Source organism: Carassius carassius, chromosome 7 (assembly GCF_963082965.1).
Source record: "Carassius carassius chromosome 7, fCarCar2.1, whole genome shotgun sequence".
Classification (NCBI taxonomy): Eukaryota; Metazoa; Chordata; class Actinopteri; order Cypriniformes; family Cyprinidae; genus Carassius; species Carassius carassius.
Genome location: NC_081761.1, coordinates 17,235,886 through 17,259,747, shown reverse-complemented (window position 1 = coordinate 17,259,747; position 23,862 = coordinate 17,235,886). Strand labels below are relative to the sequence as shown.

The window sequence follows — 23,862 nt, the reverse complement described above, 5'->3', positions numbered from 1 at the left end:
GGGGGGAGTGCAGGGGTGTTTCTCCTGAAGTCCACAATCATCTCCACTGTTTTGAGCGTGTTAAGCTCCAGGTTGTTGAGAGTGCACCAGACAGCCAGCTCTTTAACCTCCTGCCTGTAAGCAGAATCGTCACCGTCCTGAATGAGGCCGATGAGTGTGGTGTCGTCTGCAAACTTCAGGAGCTTGACAGAGGGGTCCTTAGATGTGCAATCATTAGTGTACATGGAGAAGAGCAGTGGGGAGAGAACACAGCCCTGGGGAGCTCCGGTGCTGATTGTACGGGTGCTGGATGTGTATTTTCCCAGCCTCACTAGCTGCTGCCTGTCTGTCAGGAAGCTGTTGATCCACTGACAGACGGAGGTGGGCACGGAGAGCTGAGTTAGCTTGGGCAGGAGGAGGTTTGGCATGATCGTGTTAAAAGCCGAGCTGAAGTCCACAAACCGGATCCTCACATAGGTTCCCGGTCTGTCTAGGTCTTGCAGGACATAATGCAGTCCAATGTTTACTGCATCGTCCACAGACCTGTTTGCTCTGTAGGCAAACTGAAGAGGATCCAGCAAGGGTCCAGTGATGTCCTTCAGGTGGGCCAGCACCAGTATTTCAAATGACTTCATGACTACGGATGTTAAAGCCACAGGCCTGTAGTCATTTAGTCCTGTAATTTTGGGTTTCTTTGGGATGGGGATGATGGTGGAGCGTTTGAAGCATGAAGGGACTTCGCACAGCTCCAGCGATCTGTTGAAGATCTTTGTGAAAATGGGGGCCAGCTGGTCAGCACAGGATTTCAGACAGGCTGGTGTAACACAATCTGAGCCGCTACTCTTCACGCTTTATATGTTACCCTTGGGAGATATCATCAGGAAACATGGTGTTCGCTTTCACTGTTATGCTGATGATACTCGGCTCTATATTTCTTCGTGGCCCAGTGAAACACCAATTTGAGAAACTAATGGAATGCATAGTCGATATAAAAAACTGGATGACTAGTAATTTCTTACTGCTAAATTCTGAAAAAACAGAGGTGTTAATTATAGGACCTAAAAACTCTGCTTGTAATAACCTAGAACACTCTTTAAGACTTGATGGTTGCTCTGTCAATACTTCGTCATCTGTTAGGAACCTAGGTGTGCTATTTGATCCCAATCTTTCCTTAGAAAGCCACGTTTCTAGCATTTGTAAAACGGCATTTTTCCATCTAAAAAATATATCTAAATTACGGCCTATGCTCTCAATGTCGAATGCAGAAATGTTAATCCATGCATTTATAACCTCAAGGTTAGATTATTGTAATGCTTTATTGGGTGGTTGTTCTGCACGCTTAGTAAACAAACTACAGCTAGTCCAAAATGCAGCAGCAAGAGTTCTTACTAGAACCAGAAAGTATGACCATATTAGCCCGGTCATGTCAACACTGCACTGGCCCCCTTTGAAACATCGTATAGATTTTAAAATATTGCTTATTACTTATAAAGCCCTGAATGGTTTAGCACCTCAGTATTTGAATGAGCTCCTTTTACATTATAATCCTCTACGTCTGCTACGTTCTCAAAATTCAGGCAATTTGATAATACCTAGAATATCAAAATCAACTGCGGGCAGCAGATCCTTTTCCTATTTGGCGCCTAAACTCTGGAATAACCTACCTAACATTATTCGGGAGGCAGACACACTCTTACAGTTTAAATCTAGATTAAAGACCCATCTCTTTAACCTGGCTTACACCTAACATACTAATATGCTTTTAATATCCAAATCCGTTAAAGGATTTTTAGGCTGCATTAATTAGGTAAACCGGAACCGGGAACACTTCCCATAACACCCAATGTACATCATTAGAAGAATGGCATCTACGCTAATATTAGTCTGTTTCTCTCTTATTCCGAGGTCACCGTAGCCACCAGATCCAGTCTGTATCCAGATCAGAGGGTCACTGCAGTCACCCGAATCCAGTACGTATCCAGACCAGATGGTAGATCAGCACCTAGAAAGGACCTCTACAGCCCTGAAAGACAGCGGAGACCAGGACAACTAGAGCCCCAGATACAGATCCCCTGTAAAGACCTTGTCTCAGATGACCACCAGGACAAGACCACAGGAAACAGATGATTCTTCTGCACAATCTGACTTTGCTGCAGCCCGGAATTGAATTACTGGTTTTGTCTGGTCAGAGGAGAACTGGCCCCCCAACTGAGCCTGGTTTCTCCCAAGGTTTTTTTCTCCATTCTGTCACCGATGGAGTTTCGGTTCCTTGCCGATGTCACCTCTGGCTTGCTTAGTTAGGGTCACTTCATCTACAGCGATATTGTTGACTTGATTGCAAATAAATGCACAGACACTATTTAAACTGAACAGAGATGACATCACTGAATTCAATGATGAACTGCCTTTAACTATCATTTTGCATTATTGACACTGTTTTCCTAATGAATGTTGTTCAGTTGCTTTGATGCAATGTATTTTGTTTAAAGCACTATATAAATAAAGGTGACTTGACTTTAAATTCCAGTAATATTATTTCACACAAAATTATTTTGTGAAATAATAATCAGTATTTTTTTATCAAACAGTTACAGCCTTGATGAGCCTAAGAAACTTCTTTAAAAAAAATGTACTGATTCCAAACTTTTGAATGGCAGTGTAACTGTAAAAAAGAAATTCTCCGGTAACCTAAAATGTACATCATATAGTTAAATCAAGGGTCAAATAAATAGAAATAGCACATATATAAAATAAATAGCACATCAAAGTTAAAAGTTACACACTATTTTTGTGTGTCCGCTGTACCGGTGTGGTATAAAGATTGTTTTTGCTCAGGCGTCCAATAGAGAAAAGTTTTGCTCATCAAGAATTTTTTTTGAGGGAACTTTGACATCACTGAATTCAATGATGAACTGCCTTTAATCGAAAAATATTTTGCATTATTGACACACTATTTTCCTAATTAACGCTGTACAGTTGCTTTGACACAATTTGTATTGCTAAAAGCACCATATAAATTGACTTGACAAATCTACAAAATCCTGAAAGACGCAAATACTGACCATCAGAAACTCTGGCAAGTCCAGTATCTCTGACAGGGAAAGGGTGTGGTATGAAAATTAAAGGTGAAAGATGCAATATTAATGCCAGCAGGGGTCACTGCTTATGTAGTAATTTCTGTAATATATAATATGTAATATATAAATTTAAATTAATTAGTACATACTGTACTAAAGGATAAAAATACCATAATGCATTTGCAGATATTTAGGAAACATGCTAAATTTATATACTTGTTTCTTGGTAAAACAATGTTCCAGCAAGTTATTCTTTGAAATCTGCATTCCATGTCAGAATATCTGTTTTTGTTTTGGTGTGTGATTCCTCCCACTGGCAGTTTACCCAATAGTATTTCGACATCCCGAGTTGGCGGAAAATACAGTGTACTGCAGCTATGGAAGTCACAAACGAACTGGGACAGAGATTACAGATTTTGCCTAGCCTAAAATCACTTGGCATCCATTGAAAAAGCTGTGATCAGAAGTATATGTAAACACAGAATGATCAACTCAGTTTACAGTGGAAGGCTTGTTGATCAACTTCCATTGTCAGTTGTGCTCATTCCCATTGCATGTCTTCAATCTTACAATGAGGATCGAGTCTGAGGAGGAGGAAGAGGGAGAAAAAATATTTTGACTTTGAACTGCAGCACCAATTTTAACCATTAAAGGGTTAGTTCAGCCAAATATTAAAATTATGTCATTAATAACTTACCCTCATGTTTTTCCAAACCTGTAAGACCTCCGTTTATCTTTGGAACACAGTTTAAGATATTTTAGATTTAGTCCGAGAGCTCTCAGTCCCTCCATTGAAGCTATGTGATCGGTATACTGTCCATGTCCAGAAAGGTAAGAAAAACATCATCAAAGTAGTCCATGTGACATCAGAGGGTCAGTTAGAATTTTTTGAAGCATCGAAAATAAATTTTGGTCCAAAAATAGCAAAAACTATGACTTTATTCATCATTGTTTTGAACTCTCTCACAACAGACACGGAAGAGAAGACTAAGCAGTTTGTGATATCCGGTTCGCGAACGAATCATTCGATGTAACCGGATTTGTGGATTAATGCGTATTGGAGACGCAAACCATTTAAAACGATTAAGTTTTACGATTTGGTGAACTTGTTCAAAAAGATCTGGTTACATCGAATGATTTGTTCGCGAACCGGATATCACAAACTGATTTGTTTTGAACTCTCTCACAACAGACACGGAAGAGAAGACAATGCTGAATAAAGTCGTAGTTTTTGCTATTTTTGGACCAAAATGTATTTTCGATGCTTAAAAAAATTCTAACTGACCCTCTGATGTCACATGGACTGCTTTGATTATGTTTTTCTTACCTTTCTGGACATGGACAGTATACCGTTCACACAGCTTCAATGGAGGGACTGAGAGCTCTCGGACTAAATCTAAAATATCTTAAACTGTGTTCCAAAGATTAATGACATAATTTTGATTTTTGGGTGAACTATCCCTTTAAGGCAAGATAAGGCAAGGCAGGTTTATTTATATAGAACATTTCATACACAATGGTCTTCCATTGTCCTCATCTCTGAGGTCCTACTTTCAACTGAGGCTGGACTATTGCAAATGATCTCTTGGCAGGTCATCCAGCCAGCTCTATCAAACCTTTACAATTGATCCAGAATGTGGCTGCAAGATTAATTTTTAAGAAGCCGAGAAGAATGCACATCACACCTCTGTTTATCAGTTTGCATTGGCTACCAATAGCTGCTTGCATAAAATTCAAAGCATTTATGCTTGCCTACAAAGCCATCATTAGCTCTGAACCTATTTACCTAAATTCATTACTTCGGACTTATGTGCCCCTTATAAGCTTGTGTTCTGCAAGTGAATGGCACATTATTGTCATCCCAAAACAAGCACAATATCACTTTCAGTGACTTCTACTTTAAATGTTCCTTCCTGGTAGAATGACCTGCCCAACTCAATCGGAGCAGCTGAGTCCTTAGCCATCTTCAAGTTAATAACAATTCTTAATAACTTGCCCCCATTTAGACTTACATTCTATTAATTTACTAAATGCTTGTTATCTTTAAAAATAAAAAATTAAAAAAATAAAAATAACACTAGCTTCTCTGTTCTTTTTGTACTCTATATACAGTCATGGCCAAAAGTTTTGGCAGTGACATAAATTCTTTTTTTTTTGCGAAGTCTGCTGCTTAAGCTGTTGTGGTGTTCATTTACATTGTTTCTAGATTATTGTGTAGAGTGATCAGATGTATTTTAAATAATTTCTAAAAGCTTCATTGGTCAAAAAATTTACTTTTCAAAAAAAAAAAAAAACTAATTTCACACTTTTTTGATCCTGACACAAAATGACTAATATCAGCAGCACATGTGAAAGTGTGAATGAATACTAGTCAGGTTAATCACTATAATACTAATGAGGATGTAAGAGCAGACTGGTTGCTATAAAAGAAGGAAATAAGCACTTCCAATAATTGTGTTCTTGTTAGCAATGGTTACTACCAAAGAAACACGTGCAACAATCATCGCTCTGCATCAAAATGGCCTCACAAGGAAATGCAAGGAAATTGCTAGAAGGAAAAGTGAAAGAACCATTTAACGTATCATCGAGAACTTCAAGGAGAAAGGTTCAACTGCAGTGAAGAAGTCTTCAGGATGTCCCAGAGTGTCAAGTGCCAGGACAGTCTCCTCCTGAGGAGTCAGCTACAGAATCGTGTCTCCAGCAGTGCAGAGCTTGCTCAGGAATGGCAGCAGATTGGTGTGAGAGCATCTGCACACACAGCGAGACCAAGACTTTTGGACAACTGCTGGTGTCAAGAAGGGCAGCAAAGACGCCACTTCTCTCCAATAAAACAGACTGAAATTCTACAGGAAGTACAAGGATTGGACAGCAGAAGACTGGTGCAAAGTTATTTTCTCTGATGAATCTCCCTTTCGGCTGTTTGGGACATCTGGAAAATGTATTGTTTGGAAGAGAAAAGGTGGATGCTACCATGAGTCCTGCGCTGTGCCTGCAGAGGAGCATCCTCAACTCAATCCCATAGAGAACCTCTGGCCATGCAGTCCTCAAAAAGGCGACTGGATAAGCAGAAGCCAACAAATTGTGATCAACTCCGAGAAGTAATAAGACAAGAATGGATCGCCATCTGTAAGGATTTGGCCCAGAAGCTAATTTCCAGCATGCCAGAGCGAAGTGCTGAGGTTATGAAGAACAAGGGTTAACAGTGTAAATATTGACTCATTATATTTTTTGCCAATAAAAGCCTTCAAAACTTATGATATGCTTATCATTGTTTTTCGGTATACCATAGAAATTTGGAAATCTATAAATACTGAAACAGCAAACTTTGCAAAACACTAAATTTATGTCAGTGCCAAAACTTTTGGCCATGACCGTATTTGTTTTCTTTTCATTTATTATACAATTTACAAAAAACAAAAAAGGCCTCTAATACTAGCTTGCTCTATTGGTTTTTTTGTATCCTGTTTTTTTATTTATTATATATTAATAATAAATAAATAAAAAACTTACTATGTGTTCTGTGATAGGCCAACTGAGACTTGTGATAGCACTTGCATATCATTACGATTTTCACTGTACATTTTTTCTGTAAATAGCATCTAGAGCTACTTGCACTTAGCCTAGTGTAAATAGGATCTATCGCTAAGAAAGTATGTTAATTCCACTTATTGTAAATAGCCACTGCCGTATTTTTCTTACTCTATTGGCAGATCATTTGTAAAATAAGAAAAATACACTTAAAATATTATTATTAATATGATTATCTTATATATATATTTTTGCCCATGAGATACCATAAAATGATTAGCTATTAATTAATTAATCTAATTTTCTGCCAGTTTTCACCTGTGATATTATAACACTGATAAGAATTACATTTGTATCGATTCTGAAGTATGCAGATGGATTTTTGGTGGGAGCTGTTGCCATGGTGAATCGTAATATCGGCGCTCCATTGATACTGGCTTTTTATAGTAGTGGTGCACACGCTTAACTCAGAGTCAGACAATTTAGAGTTGATTAAACCAACTCATTTCAGCTGTTCTGTAACCGAAAACTCAGAGCTTCCCATCTCAGGGTAAGTCAACTCAGAGTTCAAGTTTAAACTCAGAGTTGGTTGAACCTCCTTAGTGAAACGGGCCCCAGCTCTATTACTTTCAACTCTCTGTCCATTTAGAAACAAGGCATAATTTACTATTTCAGCATTAATCTATTATTTTAATCATCACTACTGTCTACTCTTGCACCTAATCAATAAGTCCACCTTAAATATTGATACAAAACATTAAACAACCGATACACTGGAATATAGTGATTAATATTATTATTACTGTTGCAGTTGTTGCTGTCTAAAATTGAACACCTTTGCAATGTAAACAAATAACCATAGACAGTAAAAGAAATGGACACAGCGACCCCATTGGAACTCAATTGAAACAAGTGAAGCCCATTTTTAGTGATTTTTAGCACTTCCGTTTCTGACGCGCAGACTCAAACTAAGCTTGATGACGTCAGCAACCTGTCTGACAGATGTAAATCTTCTAGTAGCTGTGCGTGCAAACTGCCATCGTTAATCTTGCAGAGACGGCGAGCTTGAGCGGGGAGTTCTTTGGCGTGAGTGAGCAGGAGTAAGTATTCTGATTAATTATTTTGTATAGTATTTTAAAATGTAACGCCAGGGCTTGTATCTATGGGCTTCTCTCTTGACGTCTCCCCGATTGCCTGCGAGCTTCTCCTCCTGTCTGTACGGTAATTTCTCTACTGTGCGACAGAGAGTGGTTATGACGCAATCGTTAGCCTATTTTTACAAAAACTGTTTCTATGGGGCCATAATGTAACATAGAAGGTAATTATTTATTATGGAAAATAAATAAATACTGTAATATAATACTAGTTTAGTCAAATAACATAAAAAGACCATACCCCTCGATGCCTGTGAAACTTTTCTCCCTCAAACAGCACGCTAACGTTACTCTACACTACAGACTACACACAGCAATATAAACAACATTTCTGCATGTTCTCACATCACATCATTCTTGTAATCACTTCGCTGAGAATGAAACACCACTTACCAGCTGCAGCGGTGTTAATAATATCCTCTAGCAATTATAAAATGGAATCGTCCCGCTCGGAGGAGGTCGCTGTCGTCAGGTGAAAGGTCATCATGTGGGTCATTTTATTTACGGCTAAATTATTATTAATAAATTTTACTAATATTTAGATTGGGCATGGGCAGGCATTCACAAAAGGGCATGTTATTACAAAAAATTTGAGGAAAATTTGCTTTGACAAAAGGGCACTTTGGGCACCAAGGGGCAAAGGGGCAGGTGCTCAAACCCCACCCCCCTACCCCCCCCCCCTCCGCATGTGCCTGCTTTTCAGAAAATAATAAATACAACAGATGTATCACAAAATCACGACAGTGTCAGCTGATTGATTCTAATTGTTGGATTCAATAGGACACAGATATTTGATGCGTTTAAAACTAGATTGCTATGCTAATTAAGTCATGGCCTAATGGTTAGAGGGTTTGACTCCTGATCCTAAGGTTGTGGGTTTGAGTCTTGGGCCGTCAGTACCATGACTGAGGTGCACTTGAGCAAGGCACCGAAGCCCTAACTGCCCCCCCCCCCCCCCCCCCCCCCCGAAAATAAATGGCTGCCCACTGCTCCGGGTGTGTGTTCATGGTGTGTGTGTTCCCTGCTACGTGTGTGCACTTTGGATAGGTTAAATGGAGAGCACGAATTCTGAGTATAGGTCACCATACTTACCTATATGTCACATCACTTTCTTTCTTCTTATTTTTATAATTATAGGGTAATAAGAATCATTTAAATGTTTAATCGTTACACCAGGCCTACCGAATTTATGAACAGTAGCATCTCACCAAAACAAACATCATGTGATGTTGAAGATTATTCTGCAGACTCAGAGTTTATTCAGTTTAATAATGCATTTTCTCCTTTGACCTCCATTCAAAACAGAGCTGCCTTTAATTTCTACCTGTTGGCGTTGAATTAACCTTGAAGGTTCCCCTCCCCTAAAGGAGGACGGGCTTTGATGTAATCTGAGGAGAGGCGGTACCTGACGCATGATGTCACTGACGCGTCATGATCAGCTGCTATAATCAGCCTACGCTTGTGGTGGTGATACCCAGCGTACACGGGTTTATCTCGAAACGTCTCACATCCACTGTTACCTCTTAGCGTATTTATATCTTAGCACAGCATATTCAGACTTTAGGACAGAGACGGCACTAGTCCAGTCGGAATCATGTCTGTAGCGGGACTAAAGAAACAATTCCACAAAGCCACTCAGGTAAGGTGCAATGGCATTGAGATTCAACGTTCTGTTGACCATTTCACGCGTGAAAATGGGCTTGCTGCAGTGCTACAGCAGACCGAGCAGCTTGTGTCCTGAATCGTAATGCGGATCTTCACGCTGAACAGTGTGTGCTGCTTTGAACGCAACATAATAAGCTGTATAATCATATACATGCACTAACATTGATACCAACAGGCTAGTCAGATCTGTTCATGTCATCCACAATCATTTCATTTAGATGCTAGAATGAATGTATGCTCGAGTTTTTTTCCGTGAGGTTTTCAATAGATGGGATTAGCACCGATGAAATTAAAACGCGTGAACATGAATATTTAAGATGCGTTACTGAAAGTTGTTACATAATAGCTCATACCATTAAATTGACCTCAATGCCCTCTAAAGCAGTCGTGATGCTGTGACACTTCAATTCCATGATGCCCTAAGCCACTACACAGGCTGTAGTCAACAACATTGTAATGCATTTTAATTTTTCTTTTCTATTTCAATTTAATTTAATTTATTTTTTTTGTAGCCTAGTATAGTATAATATTTTTTTTTTATATTTTCAAGTCAGTGCTTTGCCTATTGGACCTCGACCCATATATATATATATATATATATATATATATATATATATATATTCTGTCTTAAAGAAATGTATGTTTTGTGAATTGTTTTCTATATTTTATTGATGTAAGATATTAAGACATGACAGGATTAAACCAGATTCAGTAGCTGGTTAAGTATGTTCTGGTGCCATCAGACTAGCCTCACTCCCAGGTCTGTTATGTCCATCTAGTGTCCTTGCCTGAAGCTTCGCCCTTGTATTGATACAGGAATGAACACTTAACACTGTTGGTTTGTTCCGGAAAGGGTTTTGGTGGAACATTCTGTCATTTTAAGGAAAGTTTTGAAACCGCACAACTGTTGGAACCACTGCTCTCACATGCTAAAGGCATGACCCTAGCATCCCATAACTCAAACCTGTTCCTGTTTGATTCCAAAAGAAAATCCAGGAACAAGGTTGAAACAAGGAAGTGTTTGAAAACCCTTGCCTTAACTATTTGTTTTGAAGGAATTGTGAAATTCTGTGAGTTACGGAGCTGGGTTTACGTCTCACTGCCTGACATTAAACAACATAATCTGTCTCATTCTGACCAATCGTCAGGCTCTGACATCATCAGTGCACGCTGCGCAGTGGAGAGGGTGGCATGACTCAGAGCTGCTCTATAGAACAGATGGTTCCTCAAACCCACTGCTTCATCTCACAGCCAGCTTGTGTACTTTATACGCAGCCTTCATGCAGTCTTGCAGTCGTGACAAAATATAGTGCCTGGAGTGATGATTTTTTTTTCTCCCTTATTTACCTTACCTTTTTTTCAGTTATGTAGAGGCAGGTTTATCTTGTTTTACATGTTATTTGGAAATTAGCTTGTATAGTAAATATTTGCCTATATTTGTTCCACAAGTATAATTTTCTATACTGCTTGACCTTGAAATACAATAAGCAGTTCATGTAATATACTCAATATACTCATAATTTATGAGTAAATACTCCTCTCAAAATCACTCAAAAATAATTATTCATAACTGCTCAAGCTTTTTAACACTTGTTTTAGCACATCTCTTTTAGCACTTTGCCTTTTTCTTGACATGGGTGGTAGTTACATAAAAGAGAAGTGAGATTTCATGGAATTTGTCTGCTCGGCATGGCCATATATACAGATATTTTGGTTTGTTGTTTAAAAATAGACATAAATTCTATGAGCTTGTAATATAGGTTCTTTTTAACTGAGGGTTATTTTGAGCCTGCAAATAAAGTTCAGTTGCCATTTTTCTACATTTTTCATTTTATCACATGTAGCTTAAAGGATGTGAAGCAAAAATTGCCGATTATCTTCCTCCCATTTACCCTCAGGTATCTGGGGATATTTAAAAGGTGTATTTGCAAGCTGGCATTGTCATGAATGAGTTATTCCCTGTGTTAATTCAGTCATATACAATACTGTACTTAGAAGTTTAGAAGTGTAGGCTAATCCCTTGCTTGCTTTGATGTAAGGCACTGCTTATGCACCACTCTGTCCTAAACATGGATGATGTTTTATTCTGTTTTCTCGATTAAAATTCTAGACATTGCTTATTGCAGTGCACTTTCCTGTTTACATCTTTGTAAGCTGTACTGCATAGTGCATACTTGGCAAGCCAGTGGTTTTGAAATAATCTTTGACCATGCCTATGAGTTGACTTTATCTTTATTAAAGAGTGCAAACTGTGATTCTTTAAATATGTTAGATATTTCTATATCAAATGTAACATATTTAAATATGTTCTCTCTTTTTCTCTCTTATGAGTATTAAATATGGTTTGTGTGTTCACTGCTGTGTGTGTGCACTTTGGATGGGTTAAATGCAGAGTACGGATTCTGAGTATGGGTCACCATACTTGGCTGTATGTATATATAAATTTTATAAAAATAAATTTTAGGACGCAGTCTCCTAAAATGGTACTTTCAGGATAGACTACCTTTCTAGTGTTAAACGGTTGATCTTTTATCAAGGATTAAATCATTACAGTCACTGAAAAACCGCATTGTTGGACCGGGACAACGTTAAAGAATGCAGTGCATACAAGTGGTCTATAGCAGGTAGTTGGTGATCAGACCCTCTCAAGCATCAGGAGATGATGGTGGGCAGCAGTGTTCATGACTAAAATGTATATTTAACTAAGAAGTAAATAAACACATGAATAAAACTGGTCCCACTTTATATTAGGTGGCCTTAACTACTATGTACTTACATAAAAAAATAAGTACAATGTACTTATTGTGTTCATATTGTATTGTAAAACACTTTTGCTGCTATTGAGGTGGGATAGGGGTAAGGTTAGGGAGAGGGTTGGAGGTATGGGTAAGTTTAAGGGTGGGTTAAGGTGTAAAGTATGGGTCAACAGTGTAATTATAAATGTAATTACAGAAATTAAATACAGATGTAATTACATGTAGTTTTTTAAATATAAGTACAATGTAAAAACATGTATGTACACAATAAGTACATTGTACTAAATTATTGATTAAAATGTAAGTACATAGTAGTTAAGGCCACTTAATATAAAGTGGGTCCATAAAACTATGAACAAAACCATGCAAGCTTAAAAAAAACTTGAACTTGAAATGAGGACAAACAAAAACTAGTTTGTGCTAACCACCATGAGCTTTGTGCAGTGTATTTTTGACTGCCAAAAGCATGAAATCATAAAAATTCCAGAGACATTTAGAAACCAAAAAAAAAAAAAAAGTATGTAATGTGAATAATGTTGCTTTGACGCAATGTATTTTGTTTAAAGCGCTATATAAATAAAGGTGACAATAATTCTGCATATTGTTGGGCCTGTTGCTGCGTTTGATGTTAAGTGTGTTTGTTTACTTTTGTATGATCAGCATTTTGGAACTGTGTTGCATCGCATCACTGTTGATCTCCAATGTAAAATCTAAAGCAAAATAAAAAAATGTTCAGACTTTTTTTTTTTTTTTTTTTTTTCTAGAGTAAAGACAGAAGAACATGTTCCAGACAGTCATGCTTAAAAATAAAAGCTGTGAATTAATAGATGTTTGTGAACCGTCAGTACCAATGCATTTTAATAGCACTATGTGTACGTTTAGGCCATTTGTCATTTATCTGTTACACTCTGGACACATTAAAGCCATTTCATTTCAAGCACCCTATACTTATAGAATCTTTTGGCAGTAATTGATCTGTGTGGTAAATGTCAAAATTTGATTCTGATCCTAATGAATTGCTCAGTTATTGATTTAATCTGGTTGGAGAGAAATTAAGGCCTTTTGGTCTAATGCAGTAAATGGATATAAAATACTCTAATTTGTCTTCCAAATGAAAATATCACTAATCCCATCTGCCTCCAGTTTGCTCTTTCATTTACTAACCCTCAGGTTTTCCAAAACTGTGTGTTTCTTTGTGTTGAACACAAAATAAGATATTCTAAATAATAGTTGCTATGCCCTGACTTCCATAGTATGTGGAAAAAATACTATGGAAGGCAATGGCTACTGGCAACTTTTCAACAGAAGAAAGAAACTGGTGATTAAATGATGACAGAATTTTCATTTTTGATTCCAAAGTTGGGTAAGAAATAATTTTGGCTGTTTCTATGTAAATAATCTCTTTGACGTATAGCATTTTCTATACAAAGTTATAATCATGACTTTTTACCAACCTTGCTTGTATTTCCCTTTTATGGTTCTCTATTCTATTCTATTCTATCAATCATTACTTAGTTGTAGTCTGATGATACCACATGCCAAGGCAGGGGCTCATCCTGCTGTTACTTAAGAGCTTTGTGAGGCTTAAAAATTACATCACCATCACAGTAACGTTTCCCACAGCATCAAAATGACACCGGATTGCCGCGGGCACATCCTTGGTATTTTATGAATATTAGGTTTGATGCCATACTGTGCTCTTCTTGCTACTCTTAGAATGTATATGAATCTCTGTATATGATGCACATAAAAAATGAGCTGCATCACTGCTGTGTCATCCTGGATTCTGTGCTCCTCTGTCTCCCTCAGCATTAAGTCATTTATGCATTCCAGTAAGGGCTCCCATGTCTTCAGACACTCGTTTACAGGCTGTCCCTTGCTTTTCTTTTCTACAATGTTCTGGAATTTTCTTTCATATGTGAATTTAAATTCCCATTTAAAAAAAAATAATAAATAAAAATTGACGTTCAAAGCATATGACATTACACTATTTTTTTTTTTTTTGTTTCATCCCAGTGTTTTATGTTTGGTGACATTTACTTATGCTTTTTTTTTTAAGATAAAAAAAAATATTAAATTAAATAATAAATGTATTAGATTTATTATTATTAAACATTTAGAGCACATACAATCCATTCCCCCTGAATTCATGTCACATGTCTCCTCTATCCATCTTTATGCATGAGCTTTCTCAGCTGCCCTTAATTACACACACACGCATAATAATAGGAGAGGATTGCTGCATTCCTGGTACTGTCCAGCCCTAGGGATGTGCATGCATCTCTGCCATGCAGACAAGGGAGGACATCCTCACATAACCTCCTTCATTTGTCCATCTATCTGTTCTATTTGTAAATTGGTAATCTTTGGTGGTTGTAATCCTGGAGGCACGGACTCAGGGGAATATTTTTAAGACTGCCTGACTGGAGGGTGGGGTGGAAATATCTCTTCTCCATGTGCTGCTGTCACATTGGGTTTCATGTGAGTGCCATTCACCTAGTCCGTAGCACAGTGCTTCCTTTTAGGTAACAAGGTTGATACGATACCTTTTGGCAAGCTCTAATTTAACCCTTGTGCGACCTTATGGACAATTTTGACTTTTTCAGTTTTGTTTTTTAGATAATTTTGCCTGTGTTAATGTCAACTTCATACATTTTGGCACAGGTGTGTATTTTTATTGGAATTTTAATATTTAAGACTCATTTCCTTTAAAGGGGTCATATGACGTTGATAAAAGAACATTATGTTGTGTAGTTGGTGTAATGCAACATGTTTATGCGGTTTACGTTTCAAAAAAACATTTTCTACATACTCTACATTATTGTTTCTCCTCTATGCACCGCCTTTCTTAAACGTGTCGGTTTTTACACAGCTTATCGTTCTGAAAAACGAAGTGTACACTGATTGGCCAGCTATTCAGTGCATTGTGATTGGCTGAATACCTCAAGCGTGTGACGAAAATGTTATGCCCCTTACCATACTGTGATGCCGTCTCCCGGGGCAGTGAGACAAAACCAATAAATCCCATTACAAACGAGACATTTGTTGCATCCAGTGGGGACATAATTACTGATTATATTGACATATACTGTGTTTTTACATGTTTAGTTGCATATCGCACTGCGTAAACATAAAACCATGTCTGCATTTGTGATGGGAGAAACCAGGCCCAGCCCTAGCATTTTGGGGGCCCTAAGCAGATTTCAAAATGCCCCCCCCCCCATCCCCCAACATACCATACTCGTCCTACATTGAGACATATTACATCAGACTGCTGTAATAAGGATAATGTCAAATTAACAATCCAACAATACAATGTTGTGCTTGAATAAATATTTTACCAATTAATGTTTAACACAATCATTTCAATGTGTGTGATGCATCAATGTAATTAGGACAAACACAACATAACTAAGAAGGTTTAGACATTGTGCAAAGTCATTTTATTAGAAGGATAGTGCTAGAACATGGTAATGAACACAAAGTATGTTATTGTAAGTAACATGAACAAATAAATATTTAAAATAAAATTCTAAGACTGGAGTGCAAATAAAAAGTATAGCAACATTCAAATGACAGATTAACAAAATAAATAGTTTACAAAACAATGTTTCACAACAGTGCAATTGAACATGACATTGTTATGGAGTAAAGGGAACTATGCCATCAAGGAAGGTCGTATTGTTGTCAAGGCCTAAATTCTCGTCTGTCTTGCCTTTTTGTTTGCAAAATTTATTATATCATCATGGGATAGCTGGTTGCCAACCTCATGATTGATGCTGCTAATTATGATAAGAGCACTTAGATGTTATTGTGCCATTGAGGATCTGAGGTAGGTTTTTATAAGCTTGAACTTTTTAGAAGCTTCGCTCTGCTGATGTCACTGGGAGAGTACATGAAATCCGAGCTACTCAAAGGTTTGGGTACACCTCACAAATCCTTTTATCATGCAGGAATGCAAGTAGGTTCCAGCGCTGTCATTTTGTGTTTAGGGAGAGATGGAAGGCTTTCTTATTCCATGACAAGGTCTTCCAATCAATGTCAAACTCCCTTCCATCAGCTCAGATTAATGAGCTGCTGGATTCATGAATAATTATTAGGTTTTGAATGTTCGCTCAAACTGATTTGATGAAATCAAATCAGGGAGGATAATAGGTGAGCGCCAGCCAATGAGATTGCCGTTCGCACATTAACTCCACCCACTACTGGAAAACCCAGCTGTTCTTAAAAGCTCAAGTCTTCCATAGGAACGCCGTTATTTTGACAGGAAAATACAACAAATAATATTGTTTAAATGTAGCACATCAATCCTCCCTCTCTCTCTCTCTCTCTCTCTCTCTCTCGCTCTGTGAGTGTGAGAGAAAGCGACAGCGATTTGTGCTCCTTAACACTAGAGTTTACGGTACATTATACAGGTGCGTTGCGGATCCCTCCAAGAAAAAAAAGCACAGATCATCTGATGGAGACTAGAGTCAGAGAGTGTTCGCGAGTGAAAATATCTGTGCTAAACTTTGCCTCCAACTAACACACTGGCTCATATATGACATCATTTAGTAGCCAGAAGGAAGATTTAGTCGCATATGAGTGATTTACGCACAATGTAGAGGGTTGACTAACTAGCCACAGAGCTAACTTCTGAAAAAGTACTTGAAGACTGGAAATAAAATGCATCCCCCAGACAGCAGTTATTAGACACGCGAACGATAATACTGTTTGTTAGTTTTCTTATTATGCCATTAAAAACAAGAAGATAAACACAAACTGTCTTCAGATTTGAAATCTGAAGGATCCAATTCCTTCAGCGAGTGACTGGGTTTCAATCGTAACTGTTGGATCTTTACTAAATGGTATGCCTAGTTCCTCCAGTCTTTTCAGGATGAGAGAGGACAACCCAGAGTCAGTGGATTCAGGAGCAACTAGGAACCCCAGAAATTATTCCTTTTATCTCTGGGCCTTTTTGTAGACTGACAGTTCTAAACACCCAGACATCTGCTCAGTGTGGCTGACATCTGGTGTGCAGTCTAAGATTATCGAAAAATACTTGGATTCTTTGATGCCAGCCATTATCATTTTGACCGGTTGATCACCAATGCAGGAGATCAGTTCATTTTGTATTGTTTTGCTGAGATCGGTTGTGTGGTTTCCTTGATTTTCAGCTATTCTGACATGCTCTCTTAAAACGGGGTCAAATTTAGCCATGAGCTCAATCTCTTTTAAGAAATTTTCATTGTTGGGCACCATTAATTTCTCTTCGGAGCCACTGAAATCAAGGTTTCTCTCTGCAAGAGACTTAATGATTGCAATCAGTCGCAGGAGAACCTCATGCCAATGCCTCTTCTCAGCCTCTATGAGGGTTAATTGTGCACAGTCAATTGTTTGTCCTTTTTTCAAACGTAGTTCCAGCTCTTTCCATGACCCAACAGTTTTTATACACTCACCTAAAAGATTATTAGGAACACCTGTTCAATTTCTCATTAATGCGATTATCTAATCAACCAATCACATAGCAGTTGCTTCAATGCATTTAGGGGTGTGGTCTTGGTCAAGACAATCTCCTGAACTCCAAACTGAATGGGAAAGAAAGGTGATTTAAGCAATATTGAGCGTGGCATGGTTGTTGGTGCCAGACGGGCCAGTCTGTGTATTTCACAATCTGCTCAGTTACTGGGATTTTCACGCACAACCATTTCTAGGGTTTACAAAGAATGGTGTGAAAAGGGAAAAACATCCAGTATGCGGCAGTCCTGTGGGCGAAAATGCCTTGTTGATGCTAGAGGTCAGAGGAGAATGGGCCGATTGATTCAAGCTGATAGAAGAGCAACTTTGACTGAAATAACCACTCGTTACAACCGAGGTATGCAGCAAAGCATTTGTGAAGCCAGAACACGCACAAACTTGAGGCAGATGGGCTACAACAGCAGAAGATCCCACCGGGTACCACTCATCTCCACTACAAATAGGAAAATAGGCTACAATTTGCACAAGCTCACAAAAATTGGACAGTTGAAGACTTGAAAAATGTTGCCTGGTCTGATGAGTCTCAATTTCTGTTGAGACATTCAGATGGTAGAGTCAGATTTTGGAATTGAACATTGATCCATCATGCCTTGTTACCACTGTGCAGGCTGGTGGTGGTGGTGTAATGGTGTGGTGGATGTTTTCTTGGCACACTTTAGGCCCCTTAGTGCCAATTGGGCATCGTTTAAATGCCACTGCCTACCTGAGCATTGTTTCTGACCATGTCCATCCCTTTATGACCACCATGTACCCATCCTCTGATGGCTACTTCCAACAGGATAATGCACCATGTCACAAAGCTTGAATCATTTCAAATTGGTTTCTTGAACATGACAATGAGTTCACTGTACTAAAATGGCCCCCACAGTCACCAGATCTCAACCCAATAGAGCATCTTCGGGATGTGGTGGAACGGGAGCTTTGTGCCCTGGATGTGCATCCCACAAATCTCCATCAACTGCAAGATGCTATTCTATCAATATGGGCCAACTTTCAGCACCTTGTTGAATCAATGCCAAGTAGAATTAAAGGGATAGTTCACTCTCAAATTAAATTTTGGTATGTTTTAGCTTACCTCAAGGACATCCAAGATGTAGGTTTCTTTGTTTCCGCAGTATTTCCCATTTTTATATTTTTAGGTTCTTGTCTGTGACTCCATATAATGGAGGTCTATGGTCACCACCTCAAAGAGCAGGCACAGAGGAGTCCAAATTAAACAATTCCCCATCATAAGTACACACTGATGACTTAAGACACGAAACGAGCGGTTTGTGTAAGAAAACAAACAGTATTACTATAGTTTTTACCTCTTGTACACAACCACATCCAACCTTTTCTGTGGCCGCGAGTGCATCCTGATGTGACGTGCGTGCGCGCTCAGGCTTAGTCTGCGCAAGCGCGGAGAGCGCCGGAAGTGATCTCTCGCGCGTATACATCACTTCATACTCGTGAACGAGTCAATCGTTTGTTCGTTATCTGGCTCGGCTCAGTGATTATCTTCAGTTCTATCTTCACACCAATTCAGTCAGTGTACTGTTTGAGTACATGAATTACTCCAGGATATTGGTTTGTTTTAACTCAGAGGGAGTGTCACCCACATTAAAAAGTTAACAGCTTAAGTAATTTGTGGATTAATGCTTATTGGAGACGCAAACCTTTTCAAACGATTCGGTTCGATTTGGTGAATTGGTTCAAGAAGATCTGGTTCCAGCGAGTGATTCGTTCGCAAGCCGAATATCACTAAACTGCAGTGTTTTGAACTCACAACAGACACGGAAGAGAAGACAATGCTGAATAAAGTCGTAATTTTTGCTATTTCTGGACCAAAATTTATTTTTGATGCTTCAAAAATTCTAACTTACCCTCTGATGTCTACCTTGAAGATGTTTTTATTACGTTTCTAACCATGGACATTATACCGTGTACACGCTTTCAATGTAGGGACAGAAAGCTCTCAGACTAAATCTAAAATATCTTAAACTGTGTTCTGAAGATGAACGGAGGTCGTACGGGTTTGGAACGACATGAGGGTGAGTCCTTAATGACATAATTTTAATTTCTCGGTGAACTAACCCTTTAAGTCTGTACTCCCTACCTTAAAAATTTTATGACATTTGATATTTTTGTCCTCTGAGGAATTTTTTGTAACTTTTTTTTATTTTTTGATTCACAATGGTTAATCCTTTACATGTATATGTATATGTACATTTCTCCTTCTCTTCATTCAGTGCTACTTCCTTCCAGACTGTATTTACTGCAAGAATTGGATTAAAGAACTTGTCTGTGACCTCAGTCTCTGTCAATATGTGGTACTAGCTGCACAACTGATAAAACTGGGCACGGGAATGATTTTAGTCTAAGTCTACAGACATATTCTGTACCGGAGTATATTCTAAATTGCAATATATTAAAGTTAGGACAATTTGAATTCCATTTTAATTGTAATGGGTTATAAAATGGTTAATGGGGAGTGTACCACTGTTAACTTGGTCTTTCTGAAATCTATCATTTAAATAAAAAGTAACCACATTTCTAAGAATTTTCCTTACAAATAGTGATGTGTCGTTCGTGAACGAAATCGTTCTTTTTGAATGAATCTTTTAGGTGAACGAATTGTTCTCGTTCACGTAATCCACTGACTCATATTTCTCGTTCAGTGAAGTTCCTCCCTCCACAGCAGCGCGGCGCTATTAGCAGCGCATGCGCAGCTCAGTGAACCGGGTAACAACCATTTCATCCTGTCAAAGAGTTACAACCTCGAGCCAATAGCCTTCGAGTATGAGATGTGACAGAGCATGTGATTTGTTGAATGTAGTGAACGAATACGCCCTTCAATGAACGAGTTTCATATGAGTCTGAACTAGATCTAGAGATCTTATCGTTCGTGAACGAAATGACTGAACTGGTACCCATGTCGTTCGTTAATGAGTTGAACAAGCTGATACATCTCGTTCGTGAATGAAAAGACTGAACTGATACACATGTCATTCGTGAATGAGTTGAATGAGCTGATACATGTCGTTCGTGAATGAAATGACTGAACTGATACACATGTCGTTCGTGAATGAAAAGACTGAACTGATACACATGTCGTTCGTGAATGAGTTGAATGAGCTGATACATCTCGTTCGTGAATGAAAAGACTGAACTGGTACCCATGTCGTTCGTGAATGAAATGAACTGGTACATAGCTTATCTCGTTCGTGAACGAAATGAATGAGACCTGGTAAGTCTGCCATTTAGCATGTCAATCTCGCAAAGCGCAGTGCACAAACGCTTGTTTTGATATTTAGCAACTCCACGTTTAATCCCCGATTTATGAATGTGAATATATAATATACAAACTGTCTGATCAAACAATTAAAATGCTAATTAGGCAAGAAAACCTTGTGCTTTGTTCATCTGAACAACGTAATTTGACTTTATATATTGAATGCGATTATACCCACATTTTAATAAAGCCAGATCAGTTTTTGTAACCAGTGAATACGTTCGTTGACTTAAGACATAATATACACTCTTTTTTGCCACCTGCTGGTTTATTTTGTGTAATACGAAGAAATGGTCACTGAACGAATCAGTGAACGATTCTGAACGAATCATTTTGGTGAACGAACTGAAAATGAACGAATCTCTAGAAAGAATCACAATTTCCACCACTACTAACAAATAACAAAGGGGTGTGTTTCCTAAAAGAATCGTTAGTTACCAATGTCCAAAGTTCCCAATGTAGTTCAATGATTTGCTGTTTCCCGAAACCATAGTTTCAACAAGCATTTGCGAACAGCATCACAAATGTATGTGGTTGGATACAGCTCTTGGCCTATGATTAAAAGCATAGTGCCTTGTTAGTATGATATGTGGACTTGATAAAGCAAGCTAACACACAGTACATACTTTCATTCCATTTAAATAGTTTTATTACTATTTGTATGCATAATTCATGGGGTTATTATATTATTAAAGAGTTCCATGAATTGCATATGCATTTCAGGCATCTTCACTTAAAACCCATAAAATAACTGATTGACCCATTCAATTTGAGCTCATAGTGTTTCAATTCTGACATTTATTTGCCCATATTTTAAAGATACATAAGCAGTTATTCAGTTATTAATCTAAATTGTTTTAAATAGATTTTTAAATAGAATAGTTGAGTTAGTATCTTACATCAGTGGCATTTAAGAAGATTTGTTGGGGGCTATCTTACTAAATTAGAAAATGTTTATTTTTAATTCCCTTAACACATCATCACACTGCACATGCATAAATATGGGTGTTATAATTGGAAGTAAATGCAAATCTTAAGGGGGGGTATCATTAAACCTTAATCACCTTAAGATAATTAATAGCATAGTTCTATTATTAAAATGTATTATTTCAAGATTGTATTTTGAGACTGTTATGACCAAGTATTTTGAAAGTCTAGTAGGTCTGTTTCCCATCCAGCTATATTACTCACAGCTTTTTTTATTTTTTTTCCTTCTTTCGTTCTTTCTTTTTATGTGGGAGTAATCTCAGAGAAAAAGCCTTTCTTTTCAAAAGAGATTAAGCTGATTAAGTCAGTGTATCTCAAGGGTGTATAATCCTATGTCCTCTTTTCAGTGTTCCTAGCTTCTTGAATGGTGAAAGTGAAAGTGATGTGACATACAGCCAAGTATGATGACCCATACTCGGAATTCGTGCTCTGCTTTTAACCCATCCAAAGTGCACACACACAGAGCAGTGATAACACACACACTGTGAACACACACCCGGAGCAGTGGGCAGCCATTTATGCTGCGGCGCCCGGGGAGCAGTTGGGGGTTCGATGCCTTGCTCAAGGGCACCTAAGTCGTGGTATTGAAGGTGGAGAGAGAACTGTATATGCACTCCCCCCACCTACAATTCCTGCCGGCCCGAGACTCGAACTCACAACCTTTCAATTGTGATTCCGACTCTCTAACCATTAGACCACGACTTCCCAATGATTGGCCTGAGGGGTGTGTGTGTGTGTGTGTGTGTGTGTGTGTGTGTGTGTGTGTGTGTGTGTGTGTGTGTGTGTGTGTGTGTGTGTGTGTGTGTGTGTGTGTGTGTGGGTGGGTGTGTGTGTGTGTGTGTGCGTGTGTGCGTGTGTGCGTGTGCGCGTGTGTGTGTGTGTTTACCTCCTTTGGTATATAAACCTGTATATGTTCATCATTGTTTGCTGAATGATGATTTTGATTTAAATACAAAAAAATGTGCAGGATACTTCTTTGAAATGTTGGATGAATCAAATTACAAATAAAATATGAAAATTAAAATTGGTTCATAGAACCCAAAGGAAATTGCTTCAGTAGACTATTAAAAATGAAGATACAAAACAAAAGTGAAAACATTTAGTCTGTGAACTGTTTTTATTTGTTGTAATTCCAATTAAAATTCCAATTTAATTGTAATTCCAATTAAGGTTTATATTCTGATTAAGATTTTATTTTGAAACAGATGTTTAGTTGCGAAGTAAAGTGTATAGCTACTGGAGTATTTCTGTATATACATGGTAATCAGCATTTATCAAATGAACCTGCTTGATATTAATTTTCATTTCCTGAGCATTACCAGACTAGGATTAATGATGAATTAGGAAAAGTAGGTCAGTGATCATTTTAAATAAGAGACTGGTATGGTGCTGTCACCCATCTGTATCTTGATTTATGTTCATTTCTTTTTAATGAAATGTCTTGGGTCAACAGAAATTAAACACCCTCGCTATGCTTTCCATTAAAAATGTATTCATTCATTCATGAACTGCCAGATCTCGACAGGTAATTCACTGATAAATTCACCCAAATGAAAGATCATCTTTGATATTAAAGTGAAGTTCATTGCTGAATCAATCTGATTTAATTTGTTTGTAATTCATAATGAATTAATTGGCTGTAGTTAAAGTGAACTGTTTATTTATTTTGAATTGTAAGGAAGTTGATTTTAAGGTGTTTTTAATAGTAACAATAAAAACGTGTATTTAATGTACTTCACTTTAATTTATGTAATTTTGTTATACTCTTGTTGATGTAATTTTTATGTGAGCTAATACTCTGTAGTCCAATAAATGTGATCTGTTAAATCTACTACTGTATGTCCACATTTTTATTACATGTCAAGTTAAAAGTAGCTCACAGTAGATGAAAGCATTTCAAAACCTAACTTAAGGTTCATCAACTTCAG

General features: G+C 37.9%; 1 protein-coding gene across 1 annotated transcript in view; it reads left to right on the top strand.

The window, feature by feature from the left end:
• The first annotated feature begins 9,177 nt into the window (after positions 1–9,177).
• sh3gl2a (SH3 domain containing GRB2 like 2a, endophilin A1) overlaps positions 9,178–23,862 on the top strand; it is a 26,375-nt gene continuing 11,690 nt past the window's right edge. Inside the window, exon 1 of the mRNA XM_059554070.1 lies at positions 9,178–9,377. Coding sequence (XP_059410053.1) covers positions 9,333–9,377 — 45 coding nt within the window. The 5' untranslated portion in view covers positions 9,178–9,332. The remainder of the gene's footprint in view (positions 9,378–23,862) is intronic.